Source organism: Athene cunicularia (assembly GCF_003259725.1).
Source record: "Athene cunicularia isolate RWA chromosome 1 unlocalized genomic scaffold, athCun1 chr1_part2, whole genome shotgun sequence".
Lineage (NCBI taxonomy): Eukaryota > Metazoa > Chordata > Aves > Strigiformes > Strigidae > Athene > Athene cunicularia.
Window position 1 is genome coordinate 79,447,028 of NW_020799092.1, and position 24,948 is coordinate 79,471,975.

At 46.3% G+C, this 24,948-nt stretch overlaps 1 protein-coding gene across 1 annotated transcript in view; it reads right to left on the reverse strand.

Annotated features, from left to right (window-relative positions):
* The window catches only part of PLXNA4 (plexin A4), a 454,909-nt gene that overhangs the window by 212,652 nt on the left and 217,309 nt on the right, over positions 1-24,948 (reverse strand). The window contains exon 4 of the mRNA XM_026862957.1: positions 14,680-14,811. Within this exon, the coding sequence (XP_026718758.1) occupies positions 14,680-14,811 (132 nt within the window). The remainder of the gene's footprint in view (positions 1-14,679; positions 14,812-24,948) is intronic.

A 24,948-nucleotide genomic window follows, 5' to 3' on the forward strand; every position in this document is an offset into this window, starting at 1 on the left:
AAAAAAAAAAAAAAAAAAAAAAAAAAAAAAAAAGATTCAAAACTGCAGTTCTTTATCGTGTGAATTCTCCTTCTTTCATCTGAACAGTTGCATGAGGAAGCAAACAAATATGTGTATCAAATACAAATATCTCAGTTTTTAAAAGATCTTTTTGCACAACAACCATTACTGCTGTTCCTCTAAGTAGAAAGAATAACACCCCAAAGCTGTCTGAGCACTGAAGACGGGGGCAAGGACTCAGTGAAAATTGTTGACCGTGTAAACTTTATGGCACAATTAGCAGCAGGTGGATTCATATTTAGTTCAAAAAGAGTCTAGAAAAGAGAAAGGGGGGCTGTTTGGCTTGTGTGGGAGCACAGAGAGCCTACGATATTTGCCACAAGCACTTTTATCTGTTTAGCTATGAAAATTAATGAAAATAAATTATCAGAAGGCAATAAATGGATCTGCAGCTACCCTCACGAAGGAATGCTGATACTCTGTTTACACATCTAATGTTTGTTTTGAGACTCCACAATCTCTGCAGGATGCTTCAGTGCATATGGTGTTGTCACTGTATTTCTTTTTCCTTTTTTATTTATGGATCCAGGATATATAAGTGTCCCTGAAGCCCCGTGTTGGTTTTGGGAGGTTCCCTTTGCTTGGGAGGAGGTGGTGCACCTCAAGCAAACCAGTCCTGAAAGAGCTTGGATGTAGAGAGGTGGGTGAACTTCTGGTACCTAAAGAGCAGCGGGAGACCCCAGGAGATTGTGAAACCCAGAGACCCACCACTGACATGTTGATTCCCACAGCACTGGCAAACAGAGAGCCTTCATGGAGTGACAGCTGCAACAGGTTGTTATCCTCTGAGGCTGAAACAAAACAGGCCAAGGGCCCTTCTAAAGCCTTGCTGACAAATGGCGGAGTGTCGGTATCCCTATATTTTCTTTTCTTCCCTTTTTTCTGAAGATGTGGTTGATGTGTCCCTACTGCCCCAGGGCCCAGTCCTGCCCAAGGTATTCCCCTGAGCCTTGCCTCGGCACTGCCTGGAGGAGTGATGCCTGGCACAGGGCAAACCCACAGCAGGAGCTGTGCTAATAATTATGTGGTGCTGCCGGTGGGGTTCAGTGTTTGAGCCTGTGCTGACCCTGTTTCCCTGGTGATTTCAGCATTGCCCAGGAGATCAGCAAGTGGTGGTGAACAAAGAACAGCCTCCTCCTGTGTCGGACCATTGTTTGGGCAGCACCACTGACAGGTCGTGAGAACATCACATCTGACCTTCCCAGTCCTTCCTAGACCTGTTACCACACAGAGACTTGTCTTGCATCATGCGAACATGAGGTGCTGTGGTCAGGCATGTGCTCGAGGTGGCTATCAAACAGCTGTCCCTGAAGCATGGACAGACACCTCCAGGGAGGCCTGTGTACCCATAGAGAGCTGTGACCAGAGGATACTGCCAGCTCAGTGACCTCACTGCACACAGCAAGTCTGCTCCAGTGGGCTGTGTGGGCTTTCCCCAGACATGTACCCACTCTTGTCCTCTGCTGCCCCTGCTTATACGATAGACATCAGCTCTTAATCAATATTTCAAACGTTTAATTAAGAATACAAGCTAAAAGCACAAAAATGCTCAAGCTGAGAGCTTGCAATAGCTCCTGTCGTGTGGAATAGTAAAGAGACTTTAAACCTACCTACACAAATCACACAACACTGTCTTTGTACTACTCTGTAAAGTTGTATCTGCACTGGAAAAATTAACGTGTCCTGCATTACGCTGTGGTCCTAAGGCCAGTGAGTACACAACAGCAGATGTACACATCATTAAACTCTCTTAGTCTGCAAATGGAGCAGCTGCAACAAGCTGCCTCTCAGAAACAGTCACTGGCCATGGTCACCCCTGAACCATGTCCAAGACTGGGAGACAGTTTGCTGGCCCCATGGTGAGGATGTGCCAAGTACCATCACATCAATTTAATGGACAAGACAATCCATCTCCAGTGCCTGGTCATGCTCCCTAGTACTGGTACAGATAAAACCTGAAATCCACGTGGCTACCAGTTCACTGCTTGCAGGAGCGAGGAAAGCTGTGATAAAAAAAAAAAAAAACAAAAAAAAACCAAAACAAAACAAAACAAAAAAAAAAAACAAAACAAACAAAAAAAAACCAAAAAAAAAAAAACAAAAAACCCACCAAAACCAACAGCAAAAGCAGACAAAGGGAAACTCTCCTCCACTTCCAGCCCATTCCTGGTGCCATGTCACAGGGTACCATCCTCCAAGGTATGCACACAAGTGGTCCTGAGGTCCTGCCATGAACCAGGGCAGGAAATTGGCCAGCTCTAAACACAAACCAAACCAAGAAATTAATTTTAAATGTTTTCTTATTTTCAACTGTCATCAGTCTAGAAGCACAAATGCAAGACCTGGGAAAGGATATCACAGATCTGTATTGACACGGGAGATAAGGCATCATCAACCCATGACCTGAAAAAGACAATGTTGTCTCAAACAGGCCCCCTGCTTCCCTCCCTAGTGGGGACACAAACTGCTGGGTTTTCAGATAAGGATCACAGAAGGTGTTATTCACTTTGCAAGCACACAGTTAAGATGGACTGTGCAGAGATTAGGTGGATTTTCCCAAAGGTGCAAGCTCAACCTTGGGAAAGTGCTGAGTATAGTGATAAGTAATTAGTGATGGATAGCATGTTCACCAAGTCCATTAGCTGGAAAGAAAAGCAAACCTGCAGCATTCTCAGCTGGAAAGAAAAGCAAACCTACAACATGCTTCACATTCCTTCTTTGCATTATCCTGCCTCCTGAAAGCATCCCGACAACCCCCTCGCAGCCCACACTGCTGCCTGACAGGGGGCTCCCCTCGGCGCAGCCTCACGTCTCATTGGGGACTGGCATTTCCAATCAATTAGACATGTCACTGCTGAATTTCTCTGCTAATTACTGGAGTTTATTATGTCTAAAGCCAGGTTAAATGCAGAATTCCTGAGGTCAAATGGGGTCACGCAGACAATCAGTTCCACATTTTCCGTAGCAAAAGAGACCCCCACAATCAGTCACTGCCAAGTGGTTTGTAATGACCAACCTGCCAGTTAATGGCCTGAGGTGAAAGTCTCAGGGATGGATAATGCTCTTGGAGAGAGAGAGATGAAAAAAAAAAATAGTGAAGAAGCAAAGAAAAAGGCCACATAGGAGGGGATTATAGCACAAACGTCTGAACTCACAACTATTTCTTGGTGTCTTAGTGTGGAAGGAGAAGGGTTTCCTCTACACGTCAAGCTGCTCATAGAGAACAAGCTGGCACTAGTTTCTGAGTCTGACCTAGCTGCCAAATGCCCTTCGGTTTCAATGGTGTAATCTGAGGCCACAATGAAAACAAAGATGCTAAGGGGTAAGGCCTGATAGGCCATAACCCACAAGTTGCTCAAAAGCATGTCATGAGCTCTGCTACCTGCTCCTTCACCCCTCCTTGCCTGGCAATAGCTGTGGTGGTTGTAAGAGGGTTGCAAGCCAAGGAGAGCCTGGGAGGGCTGTTCTTGAAAAACAGAGCACACGGCTCCCTTCAGAAGGAAAAGAAAAACATCTCCCCATCTGTTTTGGAGGCGAAAGGGTTTTCAAATCTCTCTTGGCTCATTTCGACACTGCATCCTGTGGGTGAAAGACATCCTGTCCCTTACCAGCATTTTGCTCAGAGCTGGCTGCAGCAGAGCATGAAACACTTCAGCCCAGACAGAGCACACGGGAAGGCTCAAAGTGCTCAGTGTTTGCAGTAGCAGCTGCCTGAAGAGCATTGCCTAAATGTCAACACTGTTTTCAGAAACAATTATAGGGAATGCAAAAATAGCAATCAGGGAGTTACATACCTCTTCTCCATCCAACGGCTGGCAGATGAGTTTATATTATGAGGAAGCCAAAAGAGGATCCCTCTAACTGCTGGCCCTGAAAACTCTCTATAAAAGATAACACTACACAGTCTCCCCTTCCCAGGGTTAAAGGCTTCAGGGTGACCAGTGGTGTGGAGGTAAAATAGACTCCCATGGATCCTCCTACAGCTGGAGATGTGCTGCAGGGCCCTGACAGTCCACACTGTCAAATTCTTCATGGTCTCTTACATGGGTTTGGCTGTCCAAATTGCAGACTCTCAAACAACGTTCAGGAATGGCTTGGGTTTATTCCCTACACAGTCCGGATGGAGCTCTCCTCTTTTTGGAGATCAAGAGAGCTGAGATCTACAGGCACAGGCCACAGTGCAGCATTTAGTCTCAGTGCCAGAGGTTTAATATATTAGTATAACTGCTGAGAAAAAATGGTACTTTATCCTGATGGAGGTTAGGTCAGCACAAACATCTGCCTGTCTCCTTTGTGCCAGTGCTCTCTGAATCCAACATTCATTATGTGAATCATCCTGGAGTTGATACTCCATCAAAACACATTCCTGATGTGATGCTTGGAGGAAACACAAGGGTTACCTTTGCTCTTTAGGGCAGAAACTACTGACACATGAACTTCAAAAGTGCTTGGAAGGTTTCATCCAGAGCAAGCTTCCCAAATGATGTCATGGGAGCAAGGATCTTGTACAAACACTGTCTGTCATCCTCAAGAAATCCAAAGGGCTTTACAAGTTCATAAATACATCACAAAGGCATCCATGGATCTAAACTCTCAGAGGAGAGAGAGACACAAGACCAGGTATTTATGTAGGAGTTCAGGATTAAAGGAAAAGAAGTTAATTCATCAGATGAATCAAAGGAAAGGATTTCTAGGGAGTCAGGATGATGTGAAAAGTGCTGGGATTGGGATGAAACAGCAGAACTAAGAATTTAAGGACCTTTCTTTCAAAAAGTCCCAACCTTAACCTAACTCTTATTCAGGCAATGACACATGAGGCACATTTGGCAGAGAAATTGTCCCGTCCATGTACAACATCCACTGAATGGGCAGGCAAACACCCACTGATCTATCCACACAACTTTCTGCATTGATTTTTCTGTTCCCTGAAATCTTTCTAACTACCTGAAAAACCTGGCCTTGCTACATTTATCATAAAGACACAACTACAGGTGTGTGCCCAGGCTCAAGGGAGTGTCATTACTGGGAAGACATGAGTGTCTTCCTGGGCTGCACTGTCCATCTACACAAGTGGATAAGCAGGCCAAGCCTACACTAAAAAAAAAAAAACAAAAAAAAACCAAACAAACAAACAAAAACAAACAAACAAAAAAAAAACCCAACAGATACACCTTATACAATAGAGTATTAACAAATTGCTCTGTGTTCTGGTTCAAAATATCTTTCTAAAAAAAAAAAGGAAAAAAAAGCAATCAAATTAAATAAGGTCTCAAAGATCCCTGTTATTTCTTCATCTAGTTAGGAAATAAAACAAGAAAATACTTTTCAGGGTAGTTGAGTACACTTGTCTCTAAACACAAACTGGAAAACCGCAAAAACTGAATAAAACTTCAAACAAGACCTGAAAAAAACTGGAAAAAAAACTTTAAGGCCATAATAGGACTTTAAAGTGGTTTTTTAATAGAAAAGAACATAAAATTCAGTTTGTCTTTCAAGAGCATGTTCTGGTATGGATTTCGTTTTCCTGTGCTTACTCCACACATCTATGATGATAATGACTATATCAAGTAATATAAAGTGATGAAAGATATTTTGCAGGGGCCTAAAGCAAGAAGGACTCAAAGCCATGAGTGCAGAAGACACAGCAAATTCTGGAGCACTTTGAAAAGCCTATTAATCCCCACTAACAAGGAGCAGGCTTAGGAGTTCAGAGATATCACATGAAAAATAGAAAAGGCATTAGAAAATGATAACTCTGCCTAAGGAAAAGCCCCAAGAGAGCAAATACCTGCTTCAGAAAAGTAATAAGATACATGAGCCTGCAACGGAAACAACTTCTGAAGCATATTTAAAATGCAATAATTAAGAGAACGGTCTCTGACAACGATTGGGCACCGATCTCGGAAAGCACTCAAGCATGTGTTAGATTTAAAAGCTTAAGCCCGAGAGGTCTGGAAGTGCCTATACATCTGAGCCAGGGTCTCTGTCTTGCCCAAATCCTCCCTCCCTGGGAGCACTGGTGCCCAAGCTGGGCTGGAGCGGAATACCAAAGCAGGGCAATGATTAACAACCGGTGCTTTCAAGTGACCTGCACAAGCAAGATCTGTGCGAGGCAGCGGAGAGAAGACCTGGCTGTCAGTGAGATTGGAGGAGACAGATGTTTAATGGAGTCCAGGATTACAGATCTGCCAGGCTTCACATGTAATCGCCAGCTTCTTAGGTTTCCTCTTTCTTCTCCCTTCTTCTGGGTCTATTACAGGGTCAGGGACTGGGGGAAGGCAGGGGGGAGATTTTCAGATTTCCAGCTAGATTCCTTGAGCTGCCCTTAATACTTATTCCCAGCTGAAACCACAACCTACCAGTCTGGCAGGACTCAGAGAAGACAGGAGTGGATTTTTCGCTTAAAAACAAGAGGAGTGATGCCTTTAACTCCACAGATCCACCTCCTTTTCCCCAAACAGCACGGTAGCTCTACTGAGCAGTATGTGTTTGCCTCGGCAGAGGAACAGCACCGCAATCGATAGTGCCAGATGACCCACAGGCCGTGTGTCGGGCAGCACTGGGCCCCGGGGGACACGTCTGCACGGCTCCCACCCTTCACCCGCTCCCAAGGATCGATAGTCCCTGCTGCTTCTCACCCGGGGAATGATGCTACAAAAGCTTTTTGCATTTAGGGGCATTGCTCACTCTTTCCTCCATTCTCACTCTCTTTTTTTTTTTTTTTTTTTTTTGTCCTCTGTGTGAGGCAGGGGGTAGCTATTACTTTGGGAAAGCAGAGCTCCATGAATTAGAAGGACCAATGTTCCCACTTAAAAAACACAGGGGACAGGAGGGAGACCCGGTTAGACTAAATGACCCACCTCATTCCTCATCTCATGATGCCAGGCAACCCCTCACAATGATGTCCACCACATGGATAGCTTAAGGTGGGAAGTACCAAAAACTAATTAAACCATCCTCTACAGGAACACAGCACCTTCAAAAGCCTTTGTGCATCCTCCAGCTCCTGTGCTGCTTCTTTGAGCAGCCTGTGGAGGAAGCGTCTGGCATGGGGATGACTCTGGCAAGCTAAGAGATGAATGTTGACATTAGGAATTGCTAAAGTTCAAAAATTTCACCAGCACTCTGACCCAGAGGGCAGTTTTATGAATTCGTGTCTTGACAGCAAGTAGGGTTTAGATTCTGTCCGTGGCTAAGATACATGTATTCAAAATACTTGAGCAGTTGCACTGATATACTCCCCCCCCCAACTGGATCCCAGTGATTAATGCAGTGTGCTCGCAGAGAAGTAATTTCTCTGGGATGGGGCAGGTCTGGAAAAGACAGGGCTCTGGCACGGATAAGCAAAGCCAAGCATGAAGCAAAGGGATAGTGACCTGCATTTTGTATTAAATCCTTCCCTCCAGTGAAAGCCTGACTGCTCCCGGTTAGTCCCCTCCACACATCTTGGGCTTGTCAGCATTCCTCTAGATGGGATCAAGCAAGCTATAAGTTAATGTCATCTTCAGGATGCTACAAAGAACAATTATTCTCTCAAGAAACATTTCCCTCTCCAATACACACAGCAGAGCTCAGACTAGGTACCTGATGATAACATAACAAAAGTCCCTGTGAACTCTGGGATCCAGCAAAGCATTCCACCTCTCATCGGGGCATACACACGAGCCTCAGGCGTCAGGAGGACACCTGATATTTCAATAGCCAGTGGTAGGAAATGCAGAGAGCTCTGAAAGAGGTCCTGATCTTGGGAATATCTTCTGTACCTTCAGGTCACGTGGAGTTACAGTGGTTTGCCCACAGCTGCACAAGGACTGTGAGCAAAGCAGGGTGAGTCTAGCTCTCCCAAATCCTGGACTGTCTCTCAACTGCAAACCTTTTCTCTTTTCCAGTGCAGTTAGTACAGTACTTGATTTAGGGCAAAGCTGGGCACTGAGTACAGCATCAAACTGGCTTACAAAGGCATTTCCAAAGCATAAAAAGAGCTTAATTCAAGTGTGAAAAGCCCAAGGCTGAGGGGCAGTGGGAGATGAGATTCCAGATGCCCCTGCATCTCATGGGATGGAGGCAGCCCCCGGTGAAAGTTCTTCCCTTGCTATAAAAGGCTTATTTAGGACAACTCCAAAACCTTGAATTGGTTCCTCACCTGCTCACCCCTACATCCCTGCTGGAACACGCAACCAACCCAGCAGGAGGTTAAGGGACTCCATACTCCCTTAATTATCCCACAGCTGCTTACTCCTAGGATACCCATGTGCTAGCAGTAAAAGAGTTAAAATCAAGCTAAATTATAACTTTGTCCAATAATATGCCTTTTGCTGACAAAGAATTATTTCAAAAGAGTCAGCAGCACAACGTGCTGCCGTTTTGCCAGTGGGCCAAATCACTTTTATCATTCTTGGCCGAGAAACACAGGCACTCACAGTGTCTTTTCCATCCTTAGCTGAGCATCCATGCAGGATTTTCCATCTATGAAGTCATTTCTCAGGGAGCATCTGACCTTATTTAACAGGCCCTTAATTAGGTGAAAGTAAATGTAAAGGAGAGCGAAGTTCAGCCTCTGATATTGCTGAGGGTAATGAGTGGTATTTTAGGGGCAGGAAAGAACAGTCAGAGAACAAAAGTTGCCTTTGCTGCCAACTGGGATTACACTCATTGCTTGATTGAACTCCAGGAACCATTTTTCCCTATCCATTTTGTGCAGGACTGTCCAAAAGCAGGGAAGCTGGGCAATTAAATCGTCAGTTTGGAGTCCTTTTGAGAATTTAGAGGGCCTAACATGACACGTCTTTTCAAAGACAGCATGCATTTCAACTCTTGACTTGGGCCTCTTAGACGACCCCGATCTTAGCTAGGATGTCAGTCTCATTTAGGAGCACACGATCACTCCAAGGAAGGGACTATGCTGTCAACACCCTTCCTTCCTGGGGTTCAGAAGGTGAACAGTGGAGTCCTGCAGAAGGCCTGACCATCTCCAAAGAGTGAATACGCACAGTGGTCATCTCTCACACTATGCACAGCACCCCCTTCTACAGGTTGACAGTCAATACTCCAAAAGCCTGCACGACAGCAGAGTCAAAAGACATAAATCTGCAACAACAGTGCCAAAATGTACAGTTTATGGGTGTGTCTGCTACTTTTAAATCTCCAGGTCAAAAAGTCACATCTATTAGATAATCTTAGCTTTCCATTTTCAAACAAGATCCTATCTGCCTTTTCTGGTTCTGGACCAGTGATGAAAAACATGGTCTGCACACAACCTGATGGCTCACAAATGAACAAATGCAAATTAAAAGGAAAAGCTCTTGAGTTATTTTTAAAACTTGTGATCTTGAGCCAGTGTTTCTGGGGACAGCCTCAAACTGACAATCCCCTGGAAACAGTCACTCTAAACCCAGGAGTTAATGCTAATTGAAATCTTGTGCAAAGACCACATTTGAAGAAATTAAGTTATAATTAAGTAAAGTTATTAATGATTGCTTTAACTAATTGATATGATCACATAAGCAGCAGACGAGATTTTAATCAGTGGTCATGAAATCAGAAGTAAACTAGCCAGTCACCACCTCTTCTTTTGCAGTTAATCTGCACACAATAATTCTGTTACAGATAGTGACTCAGCGGCAAAGGGAAGAAGAATAAATCTCAGGAGACAAATAGGTATAAGCCTGCCCCATTTTTAATGAGAAACAGACACAGAAAGGCCAAAAAGACCCTGTCAACATGATTTGCAATACTGTTACTTAATTTTTACCAAATGTGGTTTCTGCCATGCTTTAGTTGAAGTACATATTTATTTGATATTTCATTGGCAAAGTTTAAAAGAACCTCCAAAATACCTATCTGCTTCTGCTACGCATGACCCTACCAGTGTCACCTTCAACATACTGTAATGGTTTTAGGCAATGATAGCACTGCACAGATGTGATTTATTCTCAGATCATGGATGACTTTCTGCTAGTTTGCAGGGAAGAAGCACAACTTTCCCCTGGAGCGTGAAGCTGACTCACCTGCACGAAACAAACCTGCCTTCACAGAGAGACAGAAAATCTCCTTCCTTGAGTCAAACGTAGTATTACTCATAAACTGTTTGCAGAACAGAGTCTTCCCTAGCCATTAGTAAACCAAAAGTAGGAGGCAGCTCAAAGCCTTGGGATTTTAATAACATGAAGTTGGGGGCTCTTGCTGTTTGCCTTCTCGGTTTTGAGCCTTTACATTCATTTTCTCTAGCTCTTCCCTTTGATCCCTCTATATCAAAGGGAAAAGCTGAGATTCTTGTGTCTTGGAGTTGCTTCCAGGTGCTGTGTCAGCTTTGCAAAACACACCTAGCACCAGGAAAGACCCAGGAGTCCAACATGCTGAAACAGAGATATTTAGGGGGTGAGGGAGGTGACCTTCCAAATACCAGCCCAAAGCCACAACAGGAAAATGAGCATCCTGCACCTCCTGACACGTAGAACTGGGCTGCACATGCACATCAACAGCTAAGCGTCAAGGAGGCAAGGAGGTATGGTTAGCCAGCAGCGTGGGGGCAGCTGGAAGAGGAGAGAGCAAAGGAACGGGAGTGCCAGGACTGGAGGAGTGAGAGAAGAACAAGTGCAAGTCTGTTAATAAGAGGGCAGGGCCACAAAGAGGGGTGGGATCAGAGAGAGAAGCAGGGATAGTGAGGAAGGGGTGCAAGGAGCATCTTAACCACTGCAGAGATCTCCAGGGAGCTTGGAGGCTCTGGCTTCTCATTTGGGATGAGATTCAGAGGGCTAGAGGAGGCATGTGCGTGTGTGATGAGGAGCAGAGGAGATGCAGAGGCACTTCAGGCCTCCTCCCCCTGCTCCTCCAGAAACATTCCCCATCTGCTCCTCATCCATTTAGATCAGCGCGTGAGGCAGAGGACTCTCCAGTGTCTGCACACCAGAAACAAAGAAGGAAAAGCAACAGCCCAAGCCTCCAGTGTACAGATATCCCCATGAACCCCAGGGAACATCACGGTACAGGGACAAGTGCCATTCAGACAGCTAAGTGACGAAATGTCACCCTGGAGCAGGCCTCTCCCTGCCTCTGCCACACGAGAACCCCGTTCAGTGGGAAGCACGGTCCAGCTTGTACCTCACTCAGAGCCTTTGTGAAGGATGGGGCTAAATGGCAGATCTCCGGATAAATCATGACAGATCCCATGCATCCACCAACCCTTCCTTTCTCTGTTAATGGGGACTTGAAATACATCTTTGCACTTGAAATGCATATTCCCACACCTCTATGAAATGATGGGACCTTTGTACAATGTGTCTCTGGGTTTTGGTAACAAATCTTCCTGTCTCCCTCATTCAACCAATCTCCCTGTAAAATATGTATTTATATATAATGGAGCCCCTCTGATGGTGAAAAGCTGTCGCATTCTGCTCCCAAGATACTGACCTTAAAAATGACAGGGGATATATTTTTTTGGCAACATGAGAAAGTCTCTTCTGGTAGCCAGATTTATAGTGACAGTTCTTTGAAGGTGTTTCAAGTTAATGGGTGTCTTGCTGAGCTGAGTCCAAACATCTCATTGCAGGGTATTTTGGGGCATGGCAAGAGCAATACTTGCCAGGCCTGCCAGAGCCACGATAGGACTGGGACAAGCTGGAGAAGTTGGCATTATCGTTGGAGCTTCCATTCCTCTTGAGGACTGGTAAGCAATGGAACCAAGCCTGGCAAAACTGCTTTTAATGGAGCAGCTACACACCCAACAGAATCACTCTTATTTCTGGGGTACAGCCAAGGTTGAGCCCAGCAGATGGAAGGAGGAGAAACTTCCTCCTTCTTCAGGGATAGGACCTGCCTTTGAAAAGGCTGGGTCAACCCATCACCCTCCTGTCCCTCATCTCCACAGACCTCACAATACCAGGGGATTTCTGTGGGCAGTGAAAACCTCTGATAAGTCAGATCTTCATCCCTTTCTGAAAAGAACTGTACAACTTGGCTTGTAGAGTGGGTGGGATATACAGTCCCCAAGGCCAGCCTGCACTCCTCCACACTGTTCACAGTCCTGCCTCCAGTAAAGGCAAACCCCTGCACCCACTCTCAGACACCGAGGCTCTACAAATGTTAATTCATTCAAGCACTTGAAGTGTATTATACCACGAGCACACAGATAGCAACTGTATTGCTGTGACGGCAGTGCTGTCATTCACATTGCTCGCTACATCGCAGATAAAATCAGAGATGAGCAAAGGCTTCTCTAGCGTTGAGTGTTTCACAAAATTGGATCAGATTTTAAATAATAACAGTCCATGTCCTTTTCACTGACATCTCTCATACAGACACCCTTGGGCTTCAAAGACGGGTGGGAGGACATGATTGAATAAATCACAGGGGACACAGGGTTCTCCTGAGTTCTCTGTAGGGCTCCATCAGCAACTTGTGGTCCTGAAAAAAACCTGCCTAAGCTTGTGTTTCAGAATAGCCAGCCACAAAATGAATCTGCTCATGTTGTAATGGTCAGGGAAGTGCAGGTAGTCAACATACCAGCAAGAATATGTCCTTGGAAGTTTCTGGAGGAAAACCAAACTTCTCCTCTTGTTTCAGATTTCATTTTTAAGAAAGTGAATGAATGACCAGTGCTGTCCCATTGCCCTTTCCTAGAGAGAATCAAGGCAGCTCCTGGGTGTTACGAGACCAACCAGCCCAAGGGACCCAGACCCCTTATCTCTGTAAATCTGAAGGACTGTACAAAGCCAATGGTGGTATCTGAGTTGACCTGTTGCCAAACAGGCCTGCACAAAAAAGGAAGCTGAGACAATCTGAAATCAGTGGATTGATTATTGGCGTATCATCATGCTCAAGGGCTTTGACCATGCAAGGTCATTATACTCAACATAAAAAGACCAACAGAGTAAAAGGATGAGGAAAAGGAACAGTGTTTTGACCAGAGTCTCACAGGGTCTCGCAATCATCACCTGCCTCCAGCTTCCCCCTCCACCCCAACAGGTGACTGGGACTGTTTTCACTTCAGCATTGGAGGTGACATCCCATCCTTGCCCATCACAGAGCAGATGAGAGAACAATCCCAGCTCTGTCATCACATCCTTTCTCCTGACTTATTTTTATCTCATGGCCTCTTTAATAAAGATGAATATACAGAGTTATTCCCCTCCCCATTCCAAATTTTAGGTGTAAATATCCATAGCTTAGGGATAGAGTCAGAGACATCGCAGAGGCACAGAATATTTAAAATAAAATGGTTCAAGCAGAAGAAATGTCACTCATAAATTGGAAACTAAACCCCCATTTGTTTGCATGGGGAGAAGGATAGTCAGCCACATCTGAGCTCCCTGACCACAACCATCCTTAGGTAAAGGCTAATAATTTCAGTGTTAGCTACAGGCTGGGAAACAGCCACCTGAAGAAGATAAGAGGAGGGTCTATAGAATCACAGCAAGTGAAGAGGAAATGTTTATTCACTGTTGCATTTTTAAGGCAGGAATTTGCAGGTGGTAAAACTGCCATGAGGGTGGATGAGAGGAGGAGACTTTGTGGCCCATCTCCACCCTCAAGACTGTTGACCACTGCAGCGCAGTGCTGTCAGAGGGTTGGAGCGCACCACACAACATGTAGGGGGGATCTTGGTGTTAGGGAACTGGGTGATACTGGGAGGAAATCACACTGCCCTGAAAGTGCTACTGGAACCTGTAGGCATCCTCCAGGCAATTCATGAAGGCAATAAGAAGCATATCAAGTGGGTGTTTTATGTTTGGTGCCACTGACAGGATCCACAGTCAGGTGGGTAATACTTGCTCAATGAATCACTGAACACTAATGATTGGGTGAACATGTCCCACTTGAACTGGTAGCCTCCACTGAAGTTGCACTGTAGGGCACCTGCCATCACCCTACCACAATCCCTTATTTCTCCCTTTTTTCTGGGGATCTAAAGCTCCTTTTGAGCATCATGAGTCAACCAGTTACGATAACACAAGTAACCTTGTATGTCCACAAGACTAATTATATACAATGGATTTCTTCATGCAAAACTAGTTCCTCCTCCTCCCACCCCAAGCGGCACAGTTCCTAAGGCCAAACACTCAGCTGAAATCATCCAGCCTTCCATGTGGAACACCCATATTGGTCATTCCCTGGAATCTGGCTGTTAGTATTTTTAATAATAATACTAATAACACAACAGGAACATCATGCTAAACTTGGCCTGCGCCCTGGCAGTCAGCATCCTACACTCTGTGTCTCAAAGAGGCTCCAGCTTCTCAAATATTCCAGTTGGAGCCAAATGATTCAGCGTTACACTTATCCGTATCTGCGGCAGATGTAGCCACAGTTTGAATGGGGGTGGAGAGCAATGTGGTACACAGCAGATGAAGTAGCAACTCCTTGTCATGTAGCCAGTAGGATGTGTACTGCATAAAGCAATGCTGGGGGTGGTTTCTGCCCCCCTAGTTCTCTGCCCCTGGCCCCTCAAAAACTGCATCAGTGTATAAAAGTAATGGTTTCTAAGCATGAAAAACCATGAGATCAACAACGTCCTTGTAGCAACTGTGTTCACCATCAGAACTTTATCACACAATTCTGATGTCCATTGCACGATGAAGCTAAAACCTTTCAAAGCACCATGGACTGATAGGAGTTTCTTACCTGCTTCTCAGACATGATGTAGAGATGTTCATGATCCACGGAGAAAGCCATATCCCGTAATACGGGGCCAGTATCCACCACCTGCACAATCTCATACTCCAGCGTGTTCTTCGTGGTGCCGTCCACACGGATCTGCAGAGCAAAAAGAAAAGCAGGGAGCGAACATGAGTATTTCTCCTCCTTTCATGGAGACTGTAGAATAATCACTGGATAAATGTATTGTGGTCCAAGTCTTTTGGACAATAACCATTGTCATCGCAAAGTGAAAATTTCCCCTGCCTCCTCACTTAAAGGATAAAGCAGGTTTAACTGCTTCTGCTGGGACTGTAGAAGAACAATCCATAGCCTGCTCGCTTTTATCTGACACTATCACTGTGTTACTGTCATTGCCTGGACAAATCTACTGAGCTGAAAACGATGGCACAAAGGGCAGAATTTGTGGTGATGATGAGCAAAAGATAAAAAACACCACACAAGAGTCTGCAGGACTGACTCACTCAAATGCTAGACAGACAATATTATTGTTCTTACTGCTAATATTCCATGGGGCAATATATTATTGCAGTGTCCGATACAACAGAGTTTATTTCTTTTGTTGATTACATATATCAGATATTGAAATCAGTCCTGCACAAATATGGCACCTTATGATCCCAGACACATCTCATAACAGGGTGTCACTTAGAACCATCAATAACTGGAATTATGAGAAGGAACCAGATGCACAGTCCCAGTCTGTCCCTGACAGTGACCCAGCGATACAGAAGAAAATGTACAAAATGTACAAAACACCAGAGTTTTCTTTATCTGTCTAAAACCAGTTTCAGGAGATTGGGCTCAAAAGCAGCTGGAGAAGGTTTGTAAGTCCTTTCAATACTACAGTCACAATTCAGGATAATCTAGCTATCCACAGGAATGTCGGGTCCTTCTGGATCTTGTGAGGCTCTGTACTTCAGCGAAGCCCATGGCAATGTGTTTCAGGGATGCATCCACATTCTTTACTCCCTTGCTATGTTTTCAGTGTGTTGCCTTCCACTTTCAGAAGGATCTGCTGTCCTGCAGCAACACAAACATCATAATACCCTTGTCTAGAAGAAACAAAGTTGTAGTGGATCTGCTTCATGCTCCACGTGATCTCCATAGCTTCCTCACCGAAGGCAAACCAAAGGCTCCCTCCCAGTCCCTGGTTTTCACTTGTTCAGTTTGAAAGCTGAGCAAAAAGCACCCTTCCCACCCGAAGAAAATAACAAGCCATGGAGAATATATGGTATCAAGACCCATTCCCAGCGCTCCCTGGCACAGTCCATGAGCTTGTTCCTTCTGTATCAACCTTTCAGTCAAGAAACTCAGCCTGAATCATCTTCTATATTAGAAAGGCAAAGAGAAAGGAAGAGAGGGAATGGCAAAGGGTCTGGAAAGCCTGTATGAGCGAAAGCAGCAATGATATACAGATTCTTATCTCTGTCCTTCCTCGATCTCCCCATCTGCTGTATGACAACAAATAAATGTTGTTCCCCCAGGAAGGACAGGGGAAATAAGGCAGAGAGGAGTTAGAGGGGCTCCCTGTGACATCGAAGGGTGTGGAGGGTGCTCAGGGATGCTCAGATCCTACATGCTATCTGTGAACCTCCACAGAATTGGGTGCATGTGCAGGCATTGGCTGTTGGGATGGTGAAATGACACCGGAGGATTTGCAGTTAGTCATCTTGACGGATCTGGTGATAACAGCAACACACATCCCAACATCAAGACACAAAGAGGTCAGGGCCTAAAGCCCAATACTGAGCGTCCGTGTGTCCCGCTGGCTCTGACTGCCTTGGAGGAAAGGGCTCGCTTGTGTCCATGGTCTCAAATGGGTGAATTCAGCTCCTCGGAGTCTCTTCTTGAAAGTGGACACTGATGTGATTCACCCATGAGGTCAAGGGCAAAGAAGCCAACAGGCTCAGGATGAGTCATTCCCCTTAGGAAAGTCAGGAGGAAGGAAAGAGACACAGAAAGGGCTGCAGGTTGAGAAACACAGGAGTCTCCCTCTTGGGGCTCTGCCTAGGGCAGCTCGAATGCCCACACAGCAGAAGCCTTCCCCATTTCCCACAGGGACTTTTCCTGCACCAAGTTCTCACTTTCAGGGAGCAGTCACGGAGCTCTGCCTGCTGTTTCAGCTCTGTATCTCCCCCCAGTCCCCTGTGGCTGCTCGTCCCCATCAGAGGGCTGCAGAAGATCTTCGCTCTCTCTCTGCTGATCACTGTGATAAACAAACGTTATGTCTTTGCTGCCTTGACCTTGATTTTTCAGCACAGTCAGGGTCAGATCTGTAGGCCACTAGATATGTAAGCAGCCAATTATCACCCCAGGGCTCAGTCACTGTCCTCAGCCTTTGCCAGGCCCCATTAGAGGAGAAAGAGCTCAGAGATGGAAGAGGCAGGCTGGAGAAATAGCCGAGTGGAGTTAACAAACCGTGCAGACAGGAGGCACAGCCCCCAGGGATCTCCCCTATGCATTTGGTGCAGGTAAAAGATTGCAGAGGTTTCACACCAGGAAAACAGATACTCGGAAATGATTTAACAGCTATTGCTAGCCTAATTGCCTGCAAAGTCATTATTTTGCAGAGTGGGAGGGAGGGAGGGAGGGAGGAGCAGAGCTCATTCCACTGTACATGTGCAAACACACACACGTGCACTCATGCACACGCAGCCTGACAGCTGTAAGTGCAGAAGCCTCTCTCTCTCTCAAGTTAGTAGATAAGGAAAACTAAAATTCAGAAGAAGGCCAGAAAGTTTGGCAGACGTTAACCCACACTGCACAGGCAGTGTAAGTAAGCCCTGTACCATCAAAGAGGTGATTATTATAGCTTGCGGCCAGAAATCTGGCCCTTAACTCAAGCCATCCCCTTTACCTGGCTTAAACTCTGGCTTTCTTATGTTCAACCTCAGGCATGGAGCCCAGAGGATCCCCACCTTCCCCGCACATTCTTTGCAGTCCTGAGCATCAAACAACACAACAGAAATTTCTCTTAGAGATTTATTCCTGGCTCAAGGCACCCACTAGCACCAGGGCATTTGGGTTAGAAAAAAAAAAAATAAATCAAAAGAAGAGTCTGTGAAGGGGAAATGAGAAGATTCTTATCAAAGACTGCAAGTGATCACCACTAAATTCAGGCACAAAGACACAATCTCTGCTTAGGAAGCTCCCCAGGTTGCCAATTCCAGGGAATCTGAAGCATTCACCAGCAGTTTTCTCTGTTCCTGCTCTTCTTTGCTGGCATCAGCCATGAACTCCACGTGTAGCTGGAGAGCTGGGATAGATAGAGTTTCCTTCTGACTGAAGTATGGGTGTTCTTATATTCAAGATGTTCTTATTAGGCTGTGAGATTAGATCATGACTGGCAGTCCGGTGGAGATTTCTCCTTGAAACTCCCTGTGAACCATGAGCACCTCTGCAAGGCAAGAGAGGGGAGGAAGAAGCGAGGCAGAGGGCTCCAGGACCATACATGAGTCTCAAAATGCTCAGTCCACCGCTGCCACCACACCAGACCTGTGCACACTCCCCTACAAACACGTTTATCACCTCCACCACAGGAATACCCGCTCCCTCTGCCTACACATCTGTCCTGGACAGGCACATGCTCCTGGCACCACAAGATGCTCTACGCGGCACCCCAAGCTCCCTTTCCCTCCTTTAACCCGTCACACATGTGCAGAGCTCCCGGGGACCAGCGCAGTCTGGCTGCACATTAATCCTGCTTCCCGGAAGGCTGTACTCACTGGGCTTCGTTCTGCAAAGCTGGCTGCTATTAAAACATCAGCATGATGCTTCCCGAAGGTCAACTACCAGGGGACCTATTCTGGCAGCTGTTTGTTTGTTTGTCTGAACATTATCTAGGTCTGGCTGTTTATTTACAACCATTGAAGTATCAGACAATAAATATCCTTTCCCAGTAGCAAACAGATGCTTGCACTCGAATGTTCTGACTAGCGCTGACTTCAAAATGATCTCCTTAATGAGCAAACAACACCATTAATCTTTAAAGACACAGGCTCTGGCCTTCCCTGAGCTCCCACCCTGGCCATGGCTAGCCCTACAGGCATCCTGGCAAGCAGCACATAGGTCTGGTAGATGAAAGAATGTAAAAGATACCTTCCATCACTCAACCGGTGCTTTTCAGCATTATCTGGGTCTCCCCAGCTGCTGTGGCGTCCACAGGAGGGTGATGCTTGAGCATAGTCTTCCAGGCAAGCTGGTGGCAGATGACTCAATCACATTTCTAAGAGGGAGGTGGGTTTTAGAATTTGGGATCATATGACTGTCGAAGAAAGGGATACAATAAACCCCTCCAAATCATGGGTATGGACTCAAAAGGGTCAAAGAAAAAGCAGTGGAGTTGGAGGACAAAGAAGGAATTGGTGTTAGCAAGCACTTAGCGACATTGCTGGAAGATAAACGACATCATGGCTAAAAACTAGGATCTTTAAGCTCACCAGAGCAACAGAAACACCTGCCTTCAGACTGGAACATTAATCCTGTCCTGTGGTCTGAGAGGACCATGTCCCTGTTAGCATGTTATTGCTCTGCTGAGCTAGTTGGGGACGGTCTCTTTTGGAAAGCCTCATTTTGCAGATGGGGAGGTTAAGTGAGGAAGGGGTGAAGTGACCAAGCATGACAGCAGCAGAGCTGGGAAATACTAGATACTAGGTGTGCTTCAGGAGATTTACTTCAGACCCACCAAAGCCTGATCCCGTAGACTGAATTGGTGTTTGGAGCACAGTAACATCATCCAGTTTTGTTCTACCCAAGAAAAATCCAGCTCATACACTTTAAGACTGCTCTGCTGAATGAATCACAGCAAATTGATCATGGTCAACTGATTGTCTTCAAAATTGTCTTCAGACACACTTCAGAAGCACATTCTTGAATGAGGACTCCTGTTACCACCTCACCTCTATTTTGTTCTTCCCGCAGCTTGGACTGGTCACTGGCAGCAAAAGAATGGATTGTTTCCACTGTGCCAACTCAGCTCAGCTGTTTCCTACTCTTCTAAAACCATCACCTCCTGCCCAGAGCATCATTCCTGGCCCACTAGAGTCAAAACAAGACCCTTTCCATTAAGTCCTTTGTCTAAAGCATTTGAAACCCACGATGGACTCCTAAGAGTGTGGTCAGGAAGCAGGATCGTGATGGCCAGCCAGGCAGACAGCAGGAGCAGACGCTGGTTGGATGATAGTCATTGCAAATAATTAAATGAATAACTAAATGAAAGAGTAACTGGTGAACCATGCTCACTCAGCCAACCCATCCCTCCCTCACACTGCTTTTGTGCAGCGTCAGCAGCCCCCGGGCTGATGAAGTTAAAGGGAATTCATCATCGCCGGACCAAATGCTTCCAGCCAGCACTCCAGCAGCTCCTGCTCAAGTCATGCTGGTGGATTAGTTTGGCCATGAAATTGCTCCAGTTCCCAGGGGAGGTGATTAAGTGGCTGCCAAGAAGACTGCAAAGGTGGATTTCAAAGGCAAAGCCCTGTAGGTCTCAGAGTTCCTCCCTGCTGCCTCCTCCTGGGTGCAAGGGAACGAACACAGCTGTGGCACTGCCTCGGAAAGGAGGAGAAATATTTTGGGGTAAGGAAAGCCGTATGTGGCAGGACCATCTCTGTCCTACGTACATCCTGCGGCATCTTGCCTTTTTACTCCTCGTCTCTCCTTCTCCCAGGGCTTCTCACTGAAATCACCATCATTATTTCTTGCTATTGGATTAAGGATCTGCAAACTTCATTTCTAAGAGATCCAAGCAGCCCTGGAGCCCAGCACATCAATTCAGGCTGCTCTGAGCAGTGCCCAGCCACAGCCTTACGACTGCACAGGGGCCTCTAATACTTCATTGCTTTTCCAATATCAGTTCCTCCCTGTTTTATGAACCTCATGTTCCCCAACGGACACTGGGACTGCTGGCTGCCGTTCCTGGCACGGTGAGGGGGCAAACACACAGCAGGCAGCATGTGATCTAACGTCAGGCTGTTACGATGATCACCTATTTCTGCTTTTCCACTGACTTGGGAACATGATGTAGCTCTATTGATCTCGGCAAAGACGGGGAAGGGGTTGGTGACACTCCATGCTCCTCCTATTTCCCTCTGTTTTGGCATGTGTTTTCCAGTTGAATAATCCATTCTAATTTGCCTAAAGCCTATTAACAGGAGATCAATTTCTAATAAAACATGGCATTTCAATAGCCCCGTCTATCTACTGATCCAAAAGGCCTTTAGAGACACTAATTGAAAAAGCAAGGGGTGACGTATCTCTTTCTCCTGCCTAAGTATTAGTCTATTAGTCAGCAGCCAGCAGCCCTCTCTCTTCTCTTGTACAGATGTTTTAAGGTGCTGCTTGCATGGACAATGCCAGCCCATCCAAATACAGATCTCAGAGCACCTTCAGCCATATGGAGAGAAGGATCCTGGAAAACCAGGTGTTTAGTCTTCTCAACACTCATGCTTTCAATGCTACCCAGACCCCAACGTGTCGTAATGGCAGCCACTCTCACCAGAGGTGATGCTGGCTGATCTGGAGAGGAGAGAGAGTCAACCCCAGCCTTCTGCTTCCAAGGGAGACCCACACTCTAAACTAACAAGTGCCCCTGGTAAGGCTCACCTCTAAAACTCTGTCCCAAGTTCATCAATGTCTGCGTGATCACTCATCTAATTACATCCAGAGACCCAAAGTCGTACACACAAGAACACTCCTGCAGAAGGCACTACAGGCACAGCATGCTCTCTCCATGGAATGCACATGAGTGCACACATCTGCCTCACACAACAGGACGGACAGAAAAGCGGACTGGTCTTGCAATTCCTTCAGGTTCCTGGTTTACATTTCTTTTGTTCAGGAGATTTAAATCTTGTGTTTAACAAGCAAGTAAGATTTATTTGCCATAGAATTTCAACAGCCAAGGAGAATGATTCTCCCTCCCTTCTCCACCTACACAGTTCCCAGGGCCTTTTTTCTGAAGAGCAAACAGGGTTTTCAAGAAAACAACTTCCCTAGAATACAGCTGGCTAATCCCTATCATCTGCAGGCACTGCACTGTAATCCTCCCTCCGCGTGCCCTCGGCCGGGCTCTGGCAGGAAGCACGGGTGGCTGTACTGGGCAGGAGCACGGGGTCTAATCCCTGCAGAGGAGTCACCCACTGACCTCTCATGTAATCCAGCCAGGCTGCAAAATTAGGTCAAACAGAGACGTGCCTGACTGCTGTATAAAAGATCTCCCTTGCAGGGCAAGCACAGCACACCGGGACAGGGGAGGGTTCCTCTTACTTCAGCAGGGTCTGGAGAAAGATGAAGCAAGATATTGATGGCCATCTGGTTTTGGTTCATGGCATAGGTGCTTCAATTTCATGGTGGATAAGTGTCTCACCACTGATCAAGCATGCAATGATCTGGGATACACTGAAATGAACCTTCCGCTTTGGGTAACAGGGTCCTGCAAGACAGGAGATGAACTCCTCGCTGACAGAGGTCCCCTTTCTTTCATAGTCCACAGCACGTGACTGTTGTGCCATGCCACTGTGGTTCCCCACCAACATTTATAGCAAGAGATACTCCTGGCTGCAATGGATTTACGATCTAAATTAGACATAAATAAAAGACCAACCTTTCATTCTGGACTTGGGCAGTACCTCACACAGTGGGTTTATGACCGCTGCTCCCAGCACCATAAAAATAATAATTACAGCTTGAAGTGTGGCCAGCCAGGCTGTACCTGAACTACAGGGTTCACCCAAAATTGAGATGGCTACAGAGCTTGGCACAGGGGGAAAGGGAAGGAGATGACCAGGTCCTTTCTCTCCTTCACCAGGGAGAGCATGTCAGGTGTATGCAGCTTTCACATTCATGAGCCAATTGACAGATGACATCATTTTTGAAAGCATGGTTAACACACGCTCCCCTGGCGCTCCCTGATTGATAAATTAGACACTCATGAGCCACGCGCTAATCAATGCAAATCATTAGTTTGTAACAACACAAGGCAAGCTCGGCAGAGCTCATTTTTCAAGGTAATGGCCTGCCAAGGATCAGTGTTCAGCAACAAACCCTGCCAGGCAATCTATTAACAGGCTGCTGGCACTCACCTATGGCATGAGGTGAGGACTTTGCTGTCCAGTCCCTACCAAGAATGGGGCTGTACTGCTCGGTCCAAGAGCCAGAGCCCCAAACCTGTTATTCCTCCTCCTTCTTCTTCATGAGGCATCACAGCTCCTGGACTTTGCTCAGATTCTGCTGACAGTGGCCACCTTGGTCCCAGACATATGGCGTGCATGTGCTTTCCTAGTCCCTGAACACTTGTTCTCCACTTACGCCAACCCTGCAACCTAAAATAAAAGTAATTTGAGATTGAAAAGCTGTGCTTTGCCTTCTATCAGTGAAAAATAAAGCAAGGTACTCAAAGCATTGAGCTGTAGATATGTCCTAGGAGACTTCATGCTGACAGCAGTGGCGTCTCTAAGAGCTAACATCTACATCGGGTACGTGTTTGGCCAAACGAAGAGTTGATTGAACATGTTAGCCACCAGATTTTACGCCTAGACTTTTGGCTTCAGGCTCATACAAGTACTGACCAGCTGAGTGAGTAATTTGGGAAACGAAACATCAGGGAAACACCTGCCTCCACTGACCTTTCTGCCAGAGCAAAGGGAGGGCAGGAGCATGGGACAACTCTGCTCCTTCCCCAAAAGAGCCTGTACAGCCTCTGTGTCTGCTTCCCAAGCTCCACGGAATTTCAATCCTGTTGGCTTTATCCCTCCATCCATACATTGCTTCATCAGAGATGTATCCTACCACAGGTGCTCCGCAGAACACCTCCAGGTCCTCCATGAAGAATAAGGGTTCTCTATTTGTCATTCCCAGAGCTAAAGTTCAGTGCTCACAACGAGGGTCCTGTTGCTGGATGCTCATATTTATGATCCAAGTGAATAATCTCAAGGGTCACCCTTGTGTCATACCGTTTATGTGCACTATGATGGGGCTTCTGGATCCTGCAGCTGCCTCTCTGCAGCACACCTATGGCTATGCTACAGCAGTAAAGTCATCTCCTGCTGAGAAGCAATCGCCTGGACCCATTAGCTCTGTAGGTCCTCTGATAGGTCCTGGAGTTTTTCCAGTTTCCCAGGGCGCAAGAGTTCAGATGTACATAAAGTCACTGGCCATGGCAGGATAGTTACAGCTCTCCAGGAACTTTCATTTCTCCCCAACTTGTGGAATTTAATTTACATGGCCAACATTTTGGGAAGGGGACATCTATTTTTTAAACATTTACTCTGTTCCTGCTACTAGTCCTGGTTCTTCATAAAGAGAATGAAGAGGTTTTAGTCAGAGTGGGTTTTGATTGAGGAGAAAGGAACAACAGTGGAAAAAAAAAAACCAACTATGAAAATTACGTACAAAAGCATGAGTGGCAGCTCGTGAGGTGCACAAATGAAAATGCTTGCCTAACTCTGGTCCGTTCTTTATCAGGGGTCAAACTGTAGATCAAAACAATTCAGACAAGTAGCATTACCAAAGGCTCAAAGCCCTGCATGCTTTTGGTTCAGAAACACCCAGTGTGTTGGAATGGGACCGACCAGAGTCAGGATATCAACAGAGCTGGCCTGGTGTAGAAATTCTAACATGGAATCGGTCAGAAATTGAAGCAAATGATAGTAATATGGGATGGTATGAGGACAGATAGATCACAGCATGGGCTGGAGCATGAATACAAGCCTTTTATAAGTGTTTGTTCATGTGGCTGGGGGACCAGATTCATTCTAGGGATGAGCTCATCCTGCCATGCCGGGAACGCGGTGACCCGGAGGACTGGGAGCCCCACCACAGGGGGTGCAGAGAAGCCCCACAAAAGGCCCTTTGATTGCAGCCAGACGGGGTGAGCTTTGAGACACCCACGGATCCTCATGACACTGTGTGTCACTTGAGAGGAAGCCAGCTGCCCTTTGGCAATGGGAGGCACGCACGCGTGCGGAGACCGGGGCACTCTCATGGACGCATGGGGAGGAGAGCAAGCAGCAGCACACAGATGGGCACGGGCAGCAGAGCACACATCAGCCCAGCAGCATGCAAGAGGGTGGATATTTTTGAGCAGGCAGAGGTGTGGAGACACCCAGCAACATGTGCACGCACAGCCAGGAGCCGTAGGGTGATGTACAGATGAGCACACGCATGCACTGAGTGTATAGTCACACCCAGCAGAGTCTGGGCTCAGAGCACACATGAACAGCACAGGCATCTCTGCAA